The 22,103-nt window shown below is 45.9% G+C and overlaps 1 protein-coding gene across 4 annotated transcripts in view; it reads right to left on the minus strand.

Moving 5' to 3' along the window:
- The window catches only part of TOX2 (TOX high mobility group box family member 2), a 291,212-nt gene that overhangs the window by 28,279 nt on the left and 240,830 nt on the right, over positions 1-22,103 (minus strand). For all 4 annotated transcript variants that reach the window (XM_038750718.1, XM_038750717.1, XM_038750715.1 and 1 more), the window contains 2 exons: positions 15,093-15,332; positions 6,786-7,013 (listed from right to left, as the gene is read on the minus strand). In XM_038750718.1, the coding sequence (XP_038606646.1) occupies positions 6,786-7,013; positions 15,093-15,332 (468 nt within the window). The remainder of the gene's footprint in view (positions 1-6,785; positions 7,014-15,092; positions 15,333-22,103) is intronic.

Here is a 22,103-nt window from a genome sequence, read left to right on the forward strand (position 1 = left end):
AATCAGTGGTCTTTATGGAACTCTTACTACATGCAGAGCACTGAGCACTGAGCACTTGGGAGAGTATTTATGTATTTGTTTAAAGGGTTTTTCAGGCCTCATTTTGTACCACTGCTGGGTTTACCTCTTTAAGAATCTCCATCCTCTTAGCCTACAGTATTTAATCACCCTGAGCCTAGAAAGCTTTTCCTTGAATTTATCTAAGTGTCCTTATCGAATCTGGGGCCTGTTCCCTCTTGTTTCACCTCAGAGTACAAGGTCAATATTGCTTAGTGTGTGCAGAGCACTGTACTGAGTACTTGTAGTACAGCCATTCCCAAATTCCGGTTGTTTTTACCCTACACTCCCATCATATCCCTCTCACCGATGCTAAGAGGAAAGGGTTAGGGATTTGGGATGGAGCCCCAACAGTCCCAGTTTCAATAAATGTCATCAGGGCCAATTTTATGGGATTAAAGAAAACGACAGGGAGGGATCTTGTGGTCAAATAATGTAGCCATCTCGTGGGTAGTTGATTGGATACTTAGCTGAACTAGCGTTTTAATTTATACCTATGACTCTAAGGAAAGTTCAGAGAGATGTGTCGATTATATTTTAGTGTCCCAAGTTTAAGAGATCCCACTAAACCTTTTAGGAGTGGCCATGTCAGAAGTGGAAGGATGAAGGTTGTAAACCCAGTCGTAGATATATTTCAGGGTTTTCTCATCTATTTCGTTGCTTGTCACTTCCAGCTCAATGCTGAAGGGGTTAAGGAGGAGGCAGGACTGTGTGACTTACTTGAACAGGTGTCCTGGGTGACCCAAGGACAGGGAGATTGCTAATCCCGTATTCCTCAGCATGATCAAATCGCCAGACAACAGATATAAATAAAGAAGTCAGGAAATGAGGAATTTAGATACAAGTGTGTCAGGGGGAAAATGAAGATTCATTGCGATGTGTTACGGGAAGAGGAGAGGCAGCAAGAATAACAGTCTGAGTAAGGGTGGCACTGATCAAGGAAAGGGGAGGAAAAGGCCTGAGAGGGGAAAAGGATGGAGGAGGATTCAGTGCTCTGCACACAGTAAGCGCTCAATAAATACGACTGAATGAATGAATGAATCTGCTTCTTGAGGCTATTGGGCAGGGGGAGGGCTGGGGGTGGGCTTTCCCCGGAAGGTGTTTAAGCATTTCTTCCTGTAGCTTTGCTTCCAGGCACGAAAGAAAAGGCATTTGGAAGCCGAAGGAGACCTTGTCTTTCTTCTCCTTTTATCAGGAGGAAAAAGCAAATTTGCTTTGTGGGGACAGCTGCACCTGTCTCAGGGCTAATGCACAGTCACAGCTGGATACTGGAGCAAACGGACAGAAGGGAGGGATTAACCCTTGGCCTGAAGGGAAGGAAACTGGCGCCAGGTTTCAGACCCTGGAGAAGCCCTCTAATAAGTCCATAACCGAAGCCACCCTGAGTCAGGCAAATGGCCACCCCCACCTGGCAGTGAACCAATTGATGGATAAGTGGTATTTACGGAGCGCTTCCCACCTGCAGAGTGCTGTACTAAGCACCAGGCTCCATTTCTGACACTGGTTGCCCAGGTGATTGGAGCGACAGTTGTCTCCAGCGACATCCAAAAGGAATGCCAATATGCCAGGTGTTGGGGGCCTGATGTCTGGTCTATCTTAGGGTTTGGTTCCAGACCTGGCCACCTAAAGCAGGGGCCTGGCTCTCTGAGGCGGTGGGGACGAGTGTGGCCAGAGAGATGGGGCGGGTAGCCATCCACAGCAGATTGTCAGGCAAACCATTCATTCATTCTTTTGTATTTATTGAGCGCTTACTATGTGCGCTCAATGCAACGGTCTAAGCCGAAGCCTCAGACAAAGCCGATTCACTGTGCTGGGCAGCAACGGCATGGGAAAGAGTGAAAGGCTTTGATCAAGTGATCAAAATGTTGATCAAAGACAACGGCAGAGACTTGGGTTTTTACTGTGTAGAAGAAGGCAATGGTAAACCACTTCTGTATCTTTACCGTGAAAACTCTACAGATACGCATACCAGAACAACTCTGTGAAAGAAGATGGGATGTCCTAAGGAGGGTATGTCCACTGAGTCACTATGGCTAGGAAACAACTTGATGGCATTAGAAGAAGATGTGAAGAAGATTTGAAGAAGATGTGCTAATCCATCAATCATATTTACTGAGCACAAACTATGTGCAGAGCACTGTACTAAGTGTTTGGGAGATTACAGTATAACAATAAACAGGCACATTCCCTGCCCATAATGAGCTCAGGATTAGTTTAGTCACACATACCAGGGATAGGAAGTAGAGAAGTAGCTTAGCTTTTCATTCAATCGTATTTATTGAGTGCTTACTGTGTACAAAGCACTGTACTAAGCGCTTGGAAAGTACAAACTGGCAACATATAGAGAAGGTCCCTACCCAACAACAGGCATGGTTTAGTAGATAGAGCCCAGGCTGGGAGCCAGAAGGACCTAGGTTCTAATCTTGGATCTGCCACCTGCCTGCTGTGTGACCTTGGGCAAGTCACATCACTTCTCTGGGCCTCAGTTATCTCATCTTTAAAATGGGGATTAAGACTATGAGCCCCATGAGGGATGGGGACTATGTCCAACCCCATTTGCTTGTATCTACCCCAGTGCTTAGTACAGGGCCTAGAACCCTAGACTGTAAGCTTGTTTTGGGCAGGGAATGTGTCTGCTAGTTCTGTTGCATTGTCCTCTCCCAAGCACTTAGTACAGTGTTCTGCACATAGTTTGTGCTCAGTAACTACGATCGATCGATTGGCACATAGTAGTACGAGGAGTTCGGACTGTGTCCAACCTGATTATCTTGTATCTTCTCCAGTGCCTGGAACATAGTAAGCACTTAAAAAATACCATTAAGAAAACAAAAAAGTACCTGACCATTACTGAGAGGGACTAGGGGAAAGAGCAAGGATCTGGGATTGAGAGGCCCAGCTCTGCCACTTGCCTGCGGTGTGACCTTGGGTAAGTCACTTAACTTCCCTGTTTCCTTAGTTTCCTCATCTGTAAAATGGGGTTTCAATATCTATTCTCTGTCCTACTTAGACTATGAGCTCCATGTGGAGGAAACTGTGTTGGATCTGATTATCTTGTACAGTGCTTGGCATACTGTAAGTGCGTAACAAACACCCCTATTATATTATTATTATTATTATGCACCATCTACAACATTTACTTAAAATACAAACACTAGAATGGATTTGGAAGAATTTTCTTCTTAGGAAACTTAAGTGTGGAGAAGAACTGATTCCAAAATCATGTGGGAACTCGGTTCTAATTAATTTACATTTGGAAATCTTCCAATGGAAGGCTATTTAGGTATTACTAATAAGTGATTTGGGGTAAATACTAAACTGGAGTTGAATTAGTCTAAGTTGATGGCTTTTAAGTAAAATGATCTTATTCTTCATGCATATTTCAGAGCACCACCTAGAAAGCTGGCAGGAAAGCAGTGTAGGTAGAGAGCATATTGGGAAGTCAAAAATCTAGGCACAAACACAGAGCAGCTGACAAACCATGCCAAAGTCACAGATAAATAGCTTTTTCAGTGCCAAAGCCACAGGCAGAAGAGGCAATTGTGGAAGGAGAAATATTTATGGCAGGGGCAAAGCAAAGAAGTTAATATTTAAGTGTTCAGACAATGAACAACAGAGGTAATAAAATCAATTAGGAAGAAAGAGAGATGGAGCCATTTTAAAAAAGTATATTTGGAGAGGGGGCCTCATAGCTCTCTCTTACAAAGCAAACAAGTGAGAATTAGCAGGGAAGAGAAACTGTGTGTTTTAATCCACATGGTTCATTACACCTCTTCAGTTAGAGCTGATCCAGTGTTTTCATGGCAGATTCTTCTCTATCTCTCTGCCAGGAATGAAGACTTGGCTGGTAGAATACTACTTCTTGGTACTGGTCCAGAATGCTTAAGAGACATGATCTTTCTGATCTTCCCCGTGATTCAGGGAGACAGGGTCACTAAGGTGCAAGGATTTATTCTTGTTTGGTTTCTTTTTTTTATGGTATTTGTTAAGTGCTTAATATGTGCCAGGCACTGTACTAAGCGCTGGAGTAGATACAAGCTAATCAGATTGGACACACCCCATGTCCCTTTTGGGCCTTCATCTTAAACTCCATTTTGCAGATGAGGTAACTGAGGCCCAGAGAAGTGAACTGACTTAACCAAGGTCTAACAGCAGACAAGTGGTGGAGCAGGGATTAGAACCCTGGCCCGTTCTCTATCCACTAGGCCATGCTGCATCTCAGTGAAAAGGTCCAGAGCAGAAAAGGGCTGAGGCCTAAGTGACTAGGCCCCTCCTTGGGCCAACAGAAAGTTGGGTTTGCTAGACTGTATCGTGACAAATGGCCAGGAGGCTCCGTCTGGCTGGATGTGGTTGTGGGTGGGAATGGAGGGGTGATGATGGGATGAATTCTTTAAATTCTTCAAATTCAACAGCAAGTTCTACGCACAGGTTTCAGTGTCCACTTTCAATCGGTCGATCCATGAAATTTATTGAGTGCTTACTGTGTGCAGAGCACTGTAATTAGCACTTGGGAAAGTGCTGCCCCCAAGGAGCTTATAGTCCACTTGGAATAGCCAGGGCGGAACATGGGTTCCTGATGGAGGCTGCTTTTTGGCTTTGGATTTTCTCGGTGCTTAGTGAGAGGAGATCTCTGCCCATTTGAATGACAACGATTTTGGTATTCAGCCCCAGGGACCTCTTTTTCCTTTTTAGGGAGGAGGAGAAGGAAGGGCGCCTGACATTTGCTCAAAGCTTCCTCTGGAGCCAAGGCTTTTGCAAGTCACCTATTGACAGAGACAGGCTCAAAGCAATCAGCCCCAGAGAAAAGATTTTCCAATTATGTAATCTAATTACCACACACAGAAGGTGACTAATACCATTTGTGTTTTTTCCCAGAATGAACAGATTATCGAGCAAGTGCCATAATGGTATGACTTGGGGAATCAGAATCACCATCTGAAATGACTGGGCTTGGAGCGATTCTGAAAGATGAGATCTATCACGTCTTTCTAATTGGGCTCAGTGGCCAAACTACTTTTCCGTGGTCATTGAAAAAGCAGGTCTTTCTGTGGCCAGAGAGGTATCAAATGGCCAGTAATATGTGCTTCATCAGGCATGGAGATGTAAGGAAGGGGCTAGCAGCTCTGCTGTCTCCAAAGAAGAGAGAAACAATTTCAGACAGAAGGCTCAAGGAACGTGTCTACCAACTCTGTTGTACTGTACTCTCCCAAGCACTTAGCACAGAGCTCTGCACGCCATAAGTGCTCAATAAATTCCATTTATTGAATACTTACTGTGTGCAGAGCACTGTACTAAGTGCTTGGGAGAGTACAATATAAAAATGAACAGACATATTCCCTGCGTTATTTGCTTAGTGTAAGACCTTTAGAAAGTTGCTTAACTTCTCTAAGCCCCAGTTTCCTTTTCTGTAAAATGGGGATAAAATACCTATTCTCCCTCCCTATTTGACTGCTAACCCCAGGTAGGAAAGGGACTGTAACCAATCTGATTATCTTGTATCAGATATTCTGATACCAACCAATGGGGTCAATATTTAACAGAGTTGCTGGCATAGAGTAAGCACTTAATAAATGCCAAAGATATGCAGGAAAGCAGCAATCGTGTAAAACTTATAAGCATATTAACCTAGGACACAAAAAACATATATGTGATATATGCAAAATATAGAGCAGCTTTGGACAAGAGGCTAAAGATTTTCTTTATACCTTTGTAAATTTTATTATTAATATTTCTTAAGCGCTTGCTTAAATACAAGATAATCAGGTCAGACACAGTCCCACTTACCTACTGTGAGGCCTCAAGCAAGTCACTTAACTTCTCAGTAACTCAGTTTTCTCATTTGTAAATGGGGATTAAATACCTACTCTCCCTCCTCTTAGACTCTGAGCCCTGGATGGGGCAGGGATTGTATCCGATCTGATTCTACTGTATCGACCCAGGCCCTTGGCACATAGTAAGCACTTAAAAAATATCAGATTATTATTAAATCTCTTATATTACCCACAAAAGCTAGGCTGCCCTGAGATTTATACCCAAACCTGTAATGGATATAAGGTGAGCCATTATAATTTATCATCAAAATGGTTTACATCTCAGAAAAGCTACTATTTTCCACAAATGAGAAGTCCTCTAAATACACATTTATCTGATTCTTTAGTATCTTCAGAGCTATTTGCACTCTGTCATGATAAATGATGCTTCCATTAATGCCTCCACTCACTCTCCACAGTTTCTATTCACACATTTTATTGAATTCATTCAGACAGAGAGAAAATATATAGGCCCGGACTGGAAAAAAAACAAAGAATCATGTTACATTACCATATGCTGGATTTCAGCTTGGCATTTATGCCTCAAGAAAGTTTTGCAGTAAAATAAAGTGACGTTAATGGTAACAGAGTCAAACTTGTCATAATTTTTGCGTGTGTGTGCGTGTCTGTGTGAGACTCGGAGGGATCTGGAAAGTAATAGCAATGTCTCAGCTTATCTTGCTTTATGATGTGTGTGTGTGTGTGTTGGGGGGGACTTGTGTATGTCTTTAGCAGGGTTTTGGGACACTAGGAGATTTCCCTGTAACCTGCCAAATTATTTGCAGAGGTTCTGGGGAGACCCTCTAGGGACGATGATTCCCTAAACAAGTCACTCAGGGCAGCCGACTGCATCACAGCCTCCCTCCCCGGGCCTCAGTTTCAGTGGCCACAATCCCACCACCATGACACCACGACACTCACCTGCTTCTGCTCCTCACCCAAACTGTCCCACATGGACGCCACGATTTTGGACACGTCCCCGAAGGTGGCATTGGGGTTCTGCCCTTTGATGGCTGCTTGGGTGTCTCTGAAGAACAGGGCATAAGCAGACACCGGCTTCTGGGGCTCGTTGGGATCCTTCTTTTTCTTCTTCTTCTGGTTCTTCGGCTTTTTGCCCAGCTCGGCTGAAGGTCTCTTCTCTCCGGTTACCTGCCGGGGTGACAGAAAAAGCCGTGTGAGTGACGGGAAATGAAGTGCCTCAGTTAGTGGTCGGAGGATGAGACCTGCCCTCCTTCCCAAACTCCCTAGGACATGGGAGCGATGAGGAAGCCCCCGCTAACGAGGGGGGAAGGTGGCGGAGTCCCTCCCACCTTCCTGTAACCTTCTCTCTTTCTCTCTTCCCTGAATGACTGCCCTTTGAGAGGTGAGACTGTGATGATGTCTCGATGTGAGCGGGCTTCTACATGGTGTTTGCTCTCCAGGCGAATGACTGAGTTTATTCTGGGAATCTCACCGGATCTCATTCTGGGAATCTCATTAGATCCCGGACCCCTTTAGAGGAGGATAATGGGGAAGGGATCCTGATCCTCTCTGGCCCACAGGAAAGAGATGGCAATCGGGAACTAAATATGACTCAAGGTGGGGCGGTTGCTTTTGCGCTGGCTAGAGGCCTGGGAATCAATCAATCAATCAACCACATTTATTGAGTGCTTACTGTGTGCAGAGCACTGTACTAACCGCTTGGGAAGTACAAGCTGGGAAGAACCACTAGCAAAATGCGGCATTCATGGCCACTTCTGGGCCAGCAGCACAAGAACAGCTAGCCCTGGACACCTGCGCCCTGACCCAAGCCCCTCTCGACGCTCCCCTCCTCACTGTGGAAGTGGCAGCAGCTGTTGGATGACAGTGGTGAAGCCCCTCTGAAAAAAACCCCACTTCCTCCGGGCAGCTTTCCCTGATTCACTTCCTGTTCTCCTGGTCATAATGCCCAGGTTGTTTAGAGCACTGATGTGCATATGGGTTAACATTTCCTACTGTTTAAGTGCAAACCTATTCACCTAATCAATCAATGGTATTTATTGAGCGCTTACTGTGTGCCGAGCAATGTACTAAGCACTTGGGAGAGTAGTTGGTAGACACGTTCCCTGTCCACAAGGAGCTTACAGTTTAGACGTCTTTCTACACATTTTACAGTGTATACATCTTTTCATTTTCTTTTTCCTTTTACCTGTAAGTTATTTTAGGTCTCCTACTTAGAGTGTGAGTACCATGTGGGACAGGGACTGTGTCCAACCTAATTCACTTGTATCTACTCCAGACCGTAGAAAACTGTTTGACACTTAGTAAGCTCTTAACAAATACCAGTTTTTAAAAAAGATTTCCTGTTAGATTGCAAACTTCTTCAGGGCAGGAGGCTGTGTCTTCCGTTGTACCCTCCCAAGTGCTTCGCATGGTATTCTGCACATAGTAGGCGTTCAATAAATACCAAGAAGGAACACCGGAGCCGCTACTCCAAAATGGAAGATGGGGGTGGAAATCAAGAAGACCACCGAGGGCCCAGGGATACTATCCTCTGGGATGGACACTGGATGTGGTCATTCGCTATTGTCACTTAAAGCTGCATTTTTATTTCAACTAACTGAGGAGCGAGAAAAACAAAATGAAGGCAACTTCAAAACTCATCTATACCCGTTCTCGGCACTCATGCATACATGTTAATTTATTTGGACCACTCCAGTTATAAATAGCTTTATGTTTGCCTTCTCTAATAGAGTGTAAGTTCCTTGTGGGCAGGAAATGTGGTGCTTCTTTGTTCTCTTCTTCCCAAGCCCCTATTATTATTATTATTATTATTAAGTACCATCAAGTCGTTTCTGATTCATAGCGACTCCATGGATATATTTTCCCCAGAATGTCCTGTCCTCTGCCATAATCTGCAACCTTTCTAACGGTTTTTCCATTATCACTGTTATGGTCTCTATCCATCTAGCTGTTGGTCTGCTTCTTCCACGTTTTCCCTGGACTTTTCCTAGCATGAGTGTCTTCTCCAGAGAATTAATCCTCCTGATTATGTCTCCAAAATAAGCTAAGTCGAGTCATTTGGCCTTCCAAAGACCACTTTGCTCCAAAATTTGCTCCAAAATTCATTCAGTGCACTGCACTAAACGGGTGCTGTTATCACTACTACTACCATTACTACTAGACTGTAAGCGCGTCTCTAGGTTGTAAGCTTCTTGTGGGCAGGGAATGTGTCCTTCCCCTCCCCACAGCACCTGTATATATGTATATATGTTTGTACATATTTATTACTCTATTTATTTATTTTATTTGTACATATTTATTCTATTTATTTTATTTTGTTAATATGTTTTGTTTTGTTCTCTGTCTCCCCCTTCTAGACTGTGAGCCCGCTGTTGGGTAGGGACCGTCTCTATATGTTGCCAACTTGTACTTCCCAAGCGCTTAGTACAGTGCTCTGCACACAGTAAGCGCTCAATAAATACGATTGAATGAATGAATATTGTTATATTGTACTCTCCTAAGCGTTTAGTACACTGCTTTGCACACAGTGAGTGTTCACTAAATATGATTGAATGAATTAATGACTACTATCACTATTAATAATAATAATGATGGTATTTGTTAAGTGCTTACTATGTGCGAAGCACTGTTCTAAGTGCTGGGGGGGAATACAAGGTGATCAGGTTGTCCCACGTGGGGCTCACAGTTTTAATCCCTATTTTACAGATGAGGTAACTAAGGCACAGAGAAGTTAAGTGGCTTGCCCACAGTCACACAGCTGACAAGTGGAGGCTATTACTTCTTCTAATAATGCTACTTCTACTACTATCACTAGTATTACTACCTCTATGCCGCCGACGGTTACTACTATGTTTTCTACTATTACTACTACTTACGATGACAACCACTGCAAGGACAACGACATTACTAGTATGACTTCTACTACTTCTACTACCATTACTACCACTATTACTACCACTAGTACTACCTGCATTCGATTGTTCCGTAATCCACCACAGAGATGGGAGTTTTCTGACCAGAACGTAAGGTTTGACCTCTAAGTAACTTCCATGGCCAAACACAGACTAGAAACCAAGCATCCCATCGGAAATATAACCAGAGATCAAGAGGAAGGGCTGTCCATCCCCTGTCTTCCTCGTCTCCCACAGGCTGGGTTCATTCATTCATTCGATCATATTTATTGAGCGCTGACTGTGTGCAGAGCACTGTGCTAAGTGCTTGGAAGAGTTAAATGCAGACATTCAAACAAGGTAATCAGGATGTTCCTATCACAGACGGTTGTAAGCTGGAAAGGACCGGTAACTCCCAGTGTCGCTCATATTTTCACGCTCATCAGTCCTCTCCGGCCACTAAGCTCGGCTTCGTCAGAGCCGCGTTTGTCAAACGGACGGCTGCCCATTAGCGGGTGAGCAGGAAGCCGACAGATGTATTTAATTTAAGACTGACGGTTCAGGGCTTGGATCGGAGTCGTGGGAGGTGAAAGGCCAACTTATTAAGGAAAGATTCGCATAACTGGGCCTCCTCCTGCTGGGAGAGAGCTCTCCCTTCGGTCTCAGTCGTGTTTGATCACTTCTCTCTCCCCGAAAGGAGAAGCGAGTCGCTGTCTGATGGTCTCTGCCGGGCGGGTAAGGCTTCGTCGTGGTGGTTCGAGGCCCCCGGCTTCCGCCAATTACTACCAGGATTTTGCTTTGGCATCGCGGGGGAGGTTTTTCACGTGTCGTCTAATGAGGGCCGCCCGGGACTTTCACCGCAGTGGGGGCAATGCCGTCGGGGCCGGGAGGTGACTCTGGGGAGAGGAGATGGCGGTGGAAGGGAGGAGCAGGCGGATATTAGGGGAACCATACAGTTCTCTGTCTGCTTCCCTGTGGTGGGCCCGGCTGGGAGAGTGCTGAATTGGCCCCCTTCCCTGTCCATGCCAGCTTCAGTTTCCCGTTGGGTACTGTGGGGAGTCACTGGGGTGGCATGGCAGGGTAGCATAGTGGAAAGGGCACACAGGAACCATGGGTTATGAACCCTCAGTGGCCCCAGTGTAACCCCTGAAGCAGCATGGCAAAGTGGACAGAGCGTGAGCCTCCGAGGCAGAAGGTCATGGGTTCTAATCCCGGCTCCCCCACTTGTCTGCTGTGCGACCTTGAGCCAATCACTTCACCTCTCTGTGCCTCAGTTCCCTCATCTGTATAATGGAGACTGAGTGTGTCAATAAGGGACAGGGACTGTGTCCAACCCGATTTGCTTGTAACCACCCCAGCGCTTAGTACAGTGCCTGACACACAGTAAGTGCTTAACAAATTATTCTTCTTCTTATTAATAAAATAACCCTCCACAAAGTTTCTCGAGGGAGATTCATCTTCCTTATAAAGACAATTCTTGTCAAAAGAGCTTTTTTTTTTTTTTCCTTGCTGCCATGGTGCTAATGGACATCTCCAATTTGTTTCCCAGGAAACCCTTTCCCGCTATTCTGCAGACACAACTATTTCAGGCCAGTTATCTCCCTGAAGGACTTGTTTGGGCTGAGTTGTTCGGCTGCTGGCTTGGATTCCTTCTGCTCTGGATAGTGGGTTTAAAGGTCACGCTTCCCTATTCCTCTCGGGGGGTACAACTGTCAGTCAGTCAATCGTATTTATTGAGTGCTTACTGTGTGCAGAGCACTGTACTACGCTCTGGGAGAGTACAATACAACAATAAACAGACACATTCTTTGCCCATAACGAGCTTACAGTCTAGAGGTGGCGGGACAAACATTAATAGAAATAAATGAACGACAGACATGTACATAAGTGCTGTGGGGCTGGGAGGGGGAATGAATAAAGGGAGCAAGTCAGGTGATGCAGAAGGGAGTGGAAGAAGAGAAAAGGAGGGCTTAGTCGGGGAAGGCCTCTTGGAGGAGATGAGCCTTCAGTAAGGTTAGAATGGGGACCTGAAATCCGGTTCTCAAACTCTCTCCATTCAGCACAAGAAAATGAATGATTCCACTTTAGCAAATCCAGGCCGCCCCATCTTCTAAGAAGTACAGTGATTGCTTTCTCCCCTCACCCGTCCCTCCCACTCCACCCTTTCACACCTTCCCTTGGCTCAACGGAGAGTTTTGCTTCATCCAGGCCAGGGAAGCTGATGAACAGCTGTAGGTGTCCTTATCGAACAGCCCCTTTCAATCGCACCAGCAACAGCTGGTGGGGGAAAGAGAGCAAACAGACCAACTGACTACTTCGGTAGGCCTCATTTTTCTGTTGCATACCTGCCGTCCCACCACGTCTCCGGGGATGTTTGCTGAAGGGCCCATCTGCCTCCTGGCCCGCCCGGACTCTCGGTCCCGGGGAGGGAACAGATAAAAGGGGAGGTGTGTATTTAAGCTGTCACTTATGGCCTGCTGCCAGAAGAACTCCGGCCCCGGTGAGTCACTTTAGACATCTGGCTCCAAATGTGACCGGGGGTCTTTGCCACCAGGCTGGCGACACCAAGGACCCCCCACAGGCAGGGGAATGTGTTTACGAACTCTGTTCCATTGCTCTATTGGACTCTCCTGAGCGCTTAGTACAGTGTGGGAAGTGCTCAATAAATACCACGGATTGATTGAAGAATGGCCAAGGCCCAAGTCGCTCCTGAGTTAGGGCACCCAAAGTGTGAGCCCAATCCTGTCTGCTGTTGGACAACAGCTTTGTTATCTGTCTCCCCCTTCTAGACTGTTGGGTAGGGACCGCCTCTATATGTTGCCGACTTATACTTCCCAAGCGCTTAGTGCAGTGCTCTGCACACAGTAAGTGCTCAATAAATACGATCGAATGAATGAATGAAAATGCCCACCTCTAAAACTTCCACCTCACCCCAAACTGGGTAATAATAATAACAATAATAATAATAATGATAATGCTGATAGCAGCATTTAAGTGCTACTGTTATAGTCCCTCTAGACTGTAAGCTCGCTGTGAGCAGGGAATGATTCTGTTTACTGTTGCATTGTACTCTCCCAAGTGCTTAGTGCAGTGCTCTGCACACAGTAAGCGCTCAATAAATATGATTGAATTGAATGAATGAATGCTTACTAAGTGCCAAGCACTCGACTAAGCACTGGGGTAGATACAAAATAATCAGGTCCCACATGGGAAGTAGCACGGCCTAATGGAAAGAGCGCAGGCCTCGGAGTTGGAGGATCTGGGTTCTAACGATGGCTCCTCTACTTGTCTGCTGGGTGACCTTGGGCAAGTCAATTCACTTCTCTGTGCCTCAGTTCCCTCATCTGTAAAACAGGGATTCAATACCCGTGTTCCCTCCTACTTAGACTGTGAGTCCCATGTGGGACCTGATTATCTTGTATCTACCCCAGTGCTTAGTACAGTGCCCGGCACATAGTAAGTGCTAAACAAATATCACAGTTATTATTATTATTATTACCTGTGGCTCAGTCTAAGTAGGAGGGAGAACAGGTAGTGAATCCCCATTTTGCAGAAGAGGGAACTAAGGCACAGAGAATAATAATTTTGGTATTTTTATACGCACTTACTAGGTGCCAAGCACTGCTCTGAGTGCTGAGCATTGTTCTAAGCACTGTGAAGTGAAGTGACTTGCCCAAGGTCACACAACAGATAGTGGAAGGGCTGGAATTAGAATCCAGGTCCTTTGACTCATAGGCCTGTGCTCTGTCCATTAGGCCATGGAGTTACCTACTTTTTGGGGTGGCGTCAAACAGTTGGGTGTCCAGCGGCCCCGGTCTGCCTCAGAGGCATGGGAGGAAGGGACATTTGGGAAGGAGAACCAGCCTGGAAATTAAGACAATGGCAGCATGGCTGAATGGAAAGAGCACAAGCTTTGGAGTCAGAGGTCATGGGTTCAAATCCCGGCTCCGCCACTTGTCAGCTGTGTGACTTTGGGCAAGTCTCTTAACTTCTCTGGGCCTCAGTTCCCTCATCTGTAAAATGGGGATTAAGACTGTGAGCCCCCTGTGGGATAACTTGATCACCTTGTATCTCCTCAGCACTTAGAACAGTGCGCTTTGCACATAATAAGTGCTTAACAAATACCATCATTATTATTATTATTATTATCCTTGTTCCCATCCTTCCATGAAGCCCACTGTGGCTCTGAACTGGGAGGGTGAGCAGGGTGAACCTGTATGGCCTAGTGGCTACAGCCCGGGCTTGGGAGTCAAAGGACCTGGGTTCTAATCCCCGCTCCGCCACCTGTCTGCTATGCGATCTCGGACCAGTCCCTTCACTTCTCTGTGCCTCAGTCATGTCATCTGTAAAATGGGGATTAAAGCCGTGAGTACCACACGGGGTGCGGACTGCGTTCAGCCCGATTAGCTTATATCTACCCCAGTCCTTCGTACAGTGCCCGGCTCACAGTAAGTGCTTAACAAATACCATAAAAAGCAAAGAAACAAATGAAGCACAGGTACCCAAAATGGAGGGCTGTTTCCAAGAGTCAAAAGTCAAGGGGCCCGAACACTTTAGAAAACCATCTGACAATTCTTTTGCCAAGATCCTAAATGCTCCTGTGAGATTAGGGGTCACCTTTGCCCTGACCTCCCCCTGATTTAGTGACCCTAAAGGTCCTTTGTTCCCCGATAACTGACTGAGAAACACCCAGTCCTCGCCTTACACCTGGCCTTGAAGCCAAAGAAATCCAGCCAATTATTTCCTCCTTCACCAGTATGGGCATTGTGATTAATTAGTTAAACAAGGGTGAAAATCAATAGGTGATACATTATCTGGGGAAGAGAGAGAGAGGTAGAGAGAGAGAGAGGACCTCTTTTATTTGATAGTCTTGACATAGCCTGGTGCTTTGCTTAGACTCCATCAAAGCGGAACAGTATGCTTAACCCTTGCACTTTTCTCTCCTTAAACAAGAGGGGGGTCAGTCCTGAGCATTAATTAAGAACTTCCTCTTCCCGAGCCAAGTCCAGATAAGAGAGGAGATTCACCCTGCCCCGGCTGCTCAACGAAGCATCAAACGGAAGAGACCGTGGAAGATGCTTTCTGGGCGGCAGCCAGATTGACCGGCCCTGGTGAAATTTCATTCCCCAAATGAGGCAGCAGCTCACAGGACCGCCCCTTAACAATCCCCACGCTAATTTTTCTCTGAAAAGGGAATACAGAGCAAGCTCCTCGCCCGCTTTCTCATTGAAAGGTGGGTTTTGCCACTGTTTTCATCCATTCAATCGCATCTATCGAGCGCTTACTGTGTGCAGAGCGTAGAAAGTACAGTGTTTTGGGATTGGGGCCCTGCCGGCCCTCGTGTTGCAGAACGTACCTTATAGTGTGCTTCCGTCTCCTCTTCCTGAGTGGAACTGGAGGGGGACGGGGTAGCCGATTTACTTCCCGGGGGCGACGGGGAACCTTGGGAGATGCCGCTTCTCATCCCCATCTGCGAGATCAGCTGTGACTGGCTGAGGGCACTCATGTGACTGGCCAACATCCCGGGGCGATTGATCAGGGGCACTTGATGGTTGGCATCATAGGAGGCGGCATCTGAGTGGACTATCTCCTGGATCTGAGGTAGGAGAAGAGAAAAGTGCTGTTTAGTCACAGGAAGCACGCTGGCGGTTTCCGGCACGTGTGATGATCGGCCGTGGAAGACCAGTTTCGAAACGAGGTGACGGGGCGTCTTCTCCAGAAGTTTTAGTTCTGCCTCCTTCTAGTTGGAAGAAGAGGCACTGCCGTGGCCTAGTGGGTAGAGCACCTGGGAGTCGGAGGACCTGGGTTCTAATTCTGCTCCACCCTTGCCTGCTGTGTGACCTTGGGCAAGTCGCTGCACTTTTCTGTTTCGTTGAGCGCAAAAGGGGGATTCAATACTTGTTCTTCTTCCTGCTTAGCTTGTGAGTCCCATTTGGGATAGGAACTGTATCTGGCCTGATTAAGTTTTATCTACCCCAGTGCTTAAAGCTTATATACCTGTATATATGTATATATGTTTGTACATATTTATTACTCTATTTATTTATCGATTTTACTTGTACATATCTATTCTATTTATTTTATTTTGTTAATATGTTTGGTTTTGTTCTCTGTCTCCCCCTTCTAGACTGTGAGCCCACTGTTGGGTAGGGACTGTCTCTATATGTTGCCAACTTGTACTTCCCAAGCGCTTAGTACAGTCCTCTGCACACAGTAAGCACTCAATAAATGCGATTGATTGATTGATAAAGCAGAGCTTGACATACAATGAGCACTTAACAAATACCATAAAAACATAAACAACAACAACAAAACCCTCTCACTAAATGGCAGACTTGCCATCGGCAATTTTCTTTTCCATACTATTTAATAATAATAATAATAATGGCATTTATGAAGCACTTACTATGTGCCAAGTACTGTTCTAAGTGCTGGGGAGGTTACAAGGTGATCAGGTTGTCCCAAAGAGGGCTTTATTTGTTCAACTCTATGTGCCAGACTAAGCATTGGGGTAGATACGCACTAATCAGGTTGGATACAGTCTATGTCCCACATGGGGCTCACAGACTTAATCCCCATTTTACAGATGAGGTAACTGAGGCCCAGAGAGGTGAATTGACTTGTCCAAGGCCACAGAGCAGACAAGTGACAGAGCAGAATTAGAACCCAGGTCCTCCCAACTCTTAGGCCCATGTTCTATTCAGTAGGCCACACTACTTCTCTTGACACCTACAGCTTAGTTAATTCCTAAGAACAGACTCTTCCCTTGATTGTCAGATGCAATTAATTCGATTGGATTTACTGAGCGCTTACTGTGTGCAAAGCACTGTACTAAGCACTCAGCACTGAACTAAGCGCTTGATGCAATATGCGATTTCAGTTCACAGAGCTGCTTGCATAGCCAGCCGTGTGTCTATGTGTTAGATACCAGTTCTAATTTGATGGCAATGGTGGTAACCAGTAAGGTTGGGGTCAATAATAGAACCATTCCTTCTGGAGGGAAAAGTTACCTAGACTGTTGACATCAAAAGACAACTTTTCTATGGTCAGATGGCCCCAAGAATGAAAACAGTACGTGTTTTGACTTTTGCCAATTTGTTATGTCCCCAGGATGGGAAATATTTGGTCTGGACTCGGGGTCTGGAGAGAATTCCCTGAAGCGGAAGGAGTCATGACTCAGGCCGATGCTGTTGGGTTATTCCCAACCCTATGGGTTTTCAGGGCAGAGCAATTGGACAAATGACTAGGTGGGATTAGAACCCAGGTCCTTCTGACTCTTAGGATTATTCTGTGCAGAGCATTTGGAAGAGTACAGTACAACAGAGTTGGTAGACCCGTTCCCTGCCTACAGCCAGCTGACAGTCTAGAGGGGGAGACTGATAATAATATAAATTATATGAATTATGGATAGGTACGGTGTAACTGACTGAGGTGATCCCTGATGTCTCGTCACAGGTAGGTCAATGGAAAGAAAAATTCAAGTGGCCACACCTGAGAAGGTTTCTTCTTTTCGGGCCTAAAAGCGTGACGTGGCATAGCCAATGAGAAGCAGTGTTGCCTAGTGGATACAGCATGGACTGGGAGTCAAAAGGGCCTGGGATCTAATCAATCAATCAATCGTATTTATTGAGCGCTTACTGTGTGCAGAGCACTGTACTAAGCGCTTGGGAAGTACAAGTTGGCAACATATAGAGACGGTCCCTACCCAACAGTGGGCTCACAGTCTAGAAGGGGGAGACGGATAACAAAACATATTAACAAAATAAAATAAATAAATAAATAAATAATCCTGGCTCCATCACCCATCTGCTACACGACCTTGGGGAAGTCAAAGCGTGGCTCGATGGAACGAGCCCGGGCTTGGGAGTCAGAAGTCACGGGTTCAAATCCCAGCTCCGCCAATTGTCAGCTGTGTGACTTTGGGCAAGTCACTTAACTGCTCTGTGCCTCAGTTCCCTCATCTGGAAAATGGGGATTAAAACTGTGAGTGCCCCCTCTGGGACAACCTGAGCACCTTGTAATTTCCCCAGCGCTTAGAACAGTGCTTTGCACATAGTAAGCGCTTAACAAATACCATCATTATTATTATTATTCTCTGTGCCTCAGTTCCCTCGTCTGTGTAATGGGGATTAAGACTGGGAGCCCTATGAGGGTCAGGGGCTGGGTCCAACCCAATTACCTTAGATCTACCCCAGTACTTAGTACAGTGCCTGGCACATAGTAAGTACGTAACAAATGCCACTATCATCACTATTATTATTATTATTATTATTAATAATAATAATAACACTGGAGGAATTAAGCTGGAGCTGTGGGTTGAGTCTGGGTCTTTCAACATGACTCTCTCTGTAATGTCAATAATATAACATTAGGAGAAGCAGAATTGCCAAGTGGTTAGAGCACAGGCCCAGGGGTCAAAAGGACCTGTGTTCTAATCCTAGGACCGCCACCTGTTTGCTGTGTGACCTTGGGCAAGTCATTTCACTTCTCTGTGCCTCAGTTCCCTCATCTGTAAAATGGAGATGAAGACTGCAAGTGCCATGTGGGACAGGGACTGTGTCCAGTCTGATTAGCTTGTATCTACCCCAGAACTTAGTACAGTGCCTGGCACATAGTAAGCGCTCAACAAATTTCTTTTAAAAAAGCATAAGCAAATAAGCCAGTATTTTTAGGCCCTTTAAAGATCACTTATGCAGGAGTAAAACTAAGAGTGACAGGGCCTGATTCTGCTTTAACTGCAGGCCCCTGCAGCCCCTTGAGAGATGCTTTCAACTTCTGTCTGCCTCCTTAATTGAGGCTAAGCAAGGCTGCAAGACTTTCTCAAGGTTGCCCCATGTCACTGCTCTCTTCCAGGCTAAACGGTTCAGGGTTGAATGGAAAATGACTTGTGGCCCCTGATAAAGTAAAAATGGCAAAGCCTAATGGAAAGGGCCGGGCCTCAGAGTCGGAGGATCTGAGTTCTCATCCGGATTCCCCCACTAGTCCACTTTATGACCATCTCTGTGCCTCAGTCTCCTCATCTGTTGACTAGGGATTCGATACCTGTTCTCCCTCTTCTTCCTCTTTATTCATCCGTTCAATCATATTTATTGAGCACTTACTGCGTGCAAAGCACTATACTAAGTGCTTAGCACTGTAAGCCCAATGCTGGACATGGATGGCATCCAACCTAATGATCTTTATAACTACTTCAGTGCTTAGGATGATGTTTGGCACACAGTAAACACTTAATAAATTCCACAATTATTATTATTCTCCATTCAACCCTGTCTCCCTTCCCACCAAAGCTCTGTTGTTTAATCCACTTGGATGAAAAACTCTAAAATGTTCAGACAACTGTCTGAAAATGAAACTGACTATCCCTCTGCCCAGGTTTAGGGCTGAAACTTTATTCATTCTGTGAAGGCCGATTTCACCCCCTGGAGTTTACATAATTCAGAAATGGAGCTTGATTGCAATAAATATTGCTCCGTCTTTGTGAATAATTCATGTGCAGTACTGAGTTTAAAATCACACAAACCCCAAATGAATTGGAGATGTATGTGAAAGTGCTCTATAATTGTCGCAATTCGCATACAGCTCCTGGGGGGCAGGGTACTGGGCATCTTATTTCTGCTGTACTCTCAAGCGCTTAGGGTGCTTCACGCTCAGGAGATGTTCAGTCAAGACAATCAATGACACTCTCACACACAGACACACAAACACACATGAAAAGCAGCATGGCTAGTGTCAAGAGCATGGTCTTTAGAGTCACAGCACGTGGGTACCACTCCCGGCTCCGCCACTTGTCAGCCGGGTGACCTTGGACAAGTCACTTCACATCTCTGTGCCTCAGTTACCTCATATGGAAAATGAGGATTAAGACTGTGAGCCCCATGTGGGACAACCTGATTACCTCGTGTCTACCCCAGTGCTTGGAACAGTGCTCGGCACATAGTAAGCGCTTAACAAATACCATAATTATTATTATTATCATTGTTACTAGAGATAGCTAAATGCAGGGACAGTGAGAGGAGAAAGGAGAAGGGGAGAATGGAAGAAAAGTGCTTGGCTGTGGGACCTTGGGCAAGTCACTTAACTTCTCTGTGCCTCAGTTACCTCATCTGTATGGACTGTGCCCATCCTGCTTAGCTTGTATCCATTCCAACGCTTAGTAATAATAATAATAGCATTTATTAAGCACTTACTATGTGCAAAGCACTGTTCTAAGTGCTGGTACAGTGCCTGGCACATAGTAAGCGCTTAACAAATACGATTATTTACTTTACTTCTATTTATTCTGACGACTTGACACCTGTCCACATGTTTTGTTTCGTTGTCTGTCTCCCCCTTCTAGGCTGTGAGCCCGCTGTTGGGTAGGGACCGTCTCTATATGTTGCCGACTTGTACTTCCCAAGCGCTTAGTACAGTGCTCTGCATACAGTAAGCGCTCAATAAATACGATTGAATGAATGAATGATTATAAAAAAATGAAGAGAGTGATTCCTTCCTGCTGGAGGATGATAACGTTGCTAGTGAACCTTTGGGTGGGGGGAAGGTTGAATTAGATGGGGCCTGTGATCCAACCCACTCTCACTCCATTTGTGGTGAGGAAAGGATCAGATAACTCTGTCCCACTCAGCTATTCAAGTTATTCCTGGATGGAGTGCTTTTCGGCTCTGGCTTGGTGGATAGTTGAGTTCAGATCTACCGATAGTGTTCGACTCCCCTGAGGGGTCAACAAGAACAGCAGCATGGCTCAGTGGAAAGAGCACAAGCTTTGGAGTCAGAGGTCATGAGTTCAAATCCCAGCTCCGCCGCTTGTCAGCTGTGTGACTTTGGGCAAGTCACTTCACTTCTCTGTGCCTCAGTTCCCTCATCTGCAAAATGGGGATTAAGACTGTGAGCCCCACGTGGGACAACCTGATCACCTTGCAACATCCCCAGTGCTTAGAACAGTGCTTGGCACATAGTTAAGTGCTTAACAAATGCTATTAGAAGAAGAAGAACTGTGTCCAGATCTCGACGGACTGCTTCATACCTCTCCTGCATCAGTTGGTGCAGTAATTGTACCGGGATGTTGTACGATGCCACATACAGATTTCAAGAGTGCGTGTTTACCAGTCATTCTCGGTAGCGAGTCCAGGGTCTAATTAGGCTCTGACCGGCAGGAGAGAATAGGGAGAGGCCAGGATTGCTTCCGCAGTCCGCCTTCCTGCCTTTCTCTTCTCGAGAATGGTCATTTCTCTGAAATGGTGTGGCATTTCCTCGGAATTCCACGTGTTGAGGAAGAGCCCCGACAGAAAGAGAAGCAGCGTGGCTCAGTGGAAAGGGCCCGGGCTTTGGAGTCAGAGGTCATGGGTTCAAATCCCGGCTCCGCCACTTGTCAGCTGTGTGACTTTGGGCAAGGCACTTCACTTCTCTGGGCCTCAATTACCTCATCTGTAAAATGGGGATGAAGAATGTGAGCCTCCCCCCTCCCCCCCCACAATGGGACAACCTGATCACCTTGTAACCTCGCTAGCACTTAGAACAGTGCTTTGCACATAGTAAGTGCTTAATAAATTCTATCGTTATTATTAAATTTCGGCAGAATCTCCCGGTCCCTGATGAGACATTCCTGAGGGAATCCCTTCAGGTCAAGGAGCTTTGACATCTTTCATGACCTTGACTGTATTATACTGTACTCTCCCAAGTGTTTAGTACAGCACCCTGCACACAGTACATGCTTAATAAACAATATTGATTGGTACTGATTTTTTCCAAAGTTGGAACAAAGGCACCTTTTCTAAACTTTCAAGGGTTCCACTCTCAATAGAGGAAGATATATTCTGAAGCAGCATCACCTAGGGAATAGAGTATGAGCCCCGGGGTTCTAATTCCGGCTCTACCACTTGTCTGCCGAGTGACTCTGGGCAAGTCACTTAACTTCTCCATGCCTCCGTTACCTCATCTGTAAAATGGGGATTGGACACTTGTGAGCCCCACACGGGACATGGACTGTGTCCAACTTGATTACTTTGTATCTACCCCAGTGCTTACTACAGTGCCTGGCACATAGTATTTAATAAATGCCATAAAAAAGTCCCTACTGCAGAGAAGCAGCATGGCTCAGTGGAAAGAGCCTGGGCTTGGGAGACAGAGGTCATGGGTTCTAATCCCTGCTCCGCCACATGTCTGCTGTGTGACCTTGGGCAAGTCACTTAACTTCTCTGAGCCTCAGTTCCCTCATCTGTAAAATGGGGATTAAGACAGTGAGCCCCACATGGGACAACCTGATCACCTTGTAAACCGCCCCCCCCCCCCCCGCCCCCAGCACTTAGGACAGTGCTTGGCATATAGTAAGTGCTTAACAAATGCCATTATTATGTCCTTAATGAGGCCTCAC

Source organism: Tachyglossus aculeatus, chromosome 8 (genome assembly GCF_015852505.1).
Source record: "Tachyglossus aculeatus isolate mTacAcu1 chromosome 8, mTacAcu1.pri, whole genome shotgun sequence".
Classification (NCBI taxonomy): domain Eukaryota; kingdom Metazoa; phylum Chordata; class Mammalia; order Monotremata; family Tachyglossidae; genus Tachyglossus; species Tachyglossus aculeatus.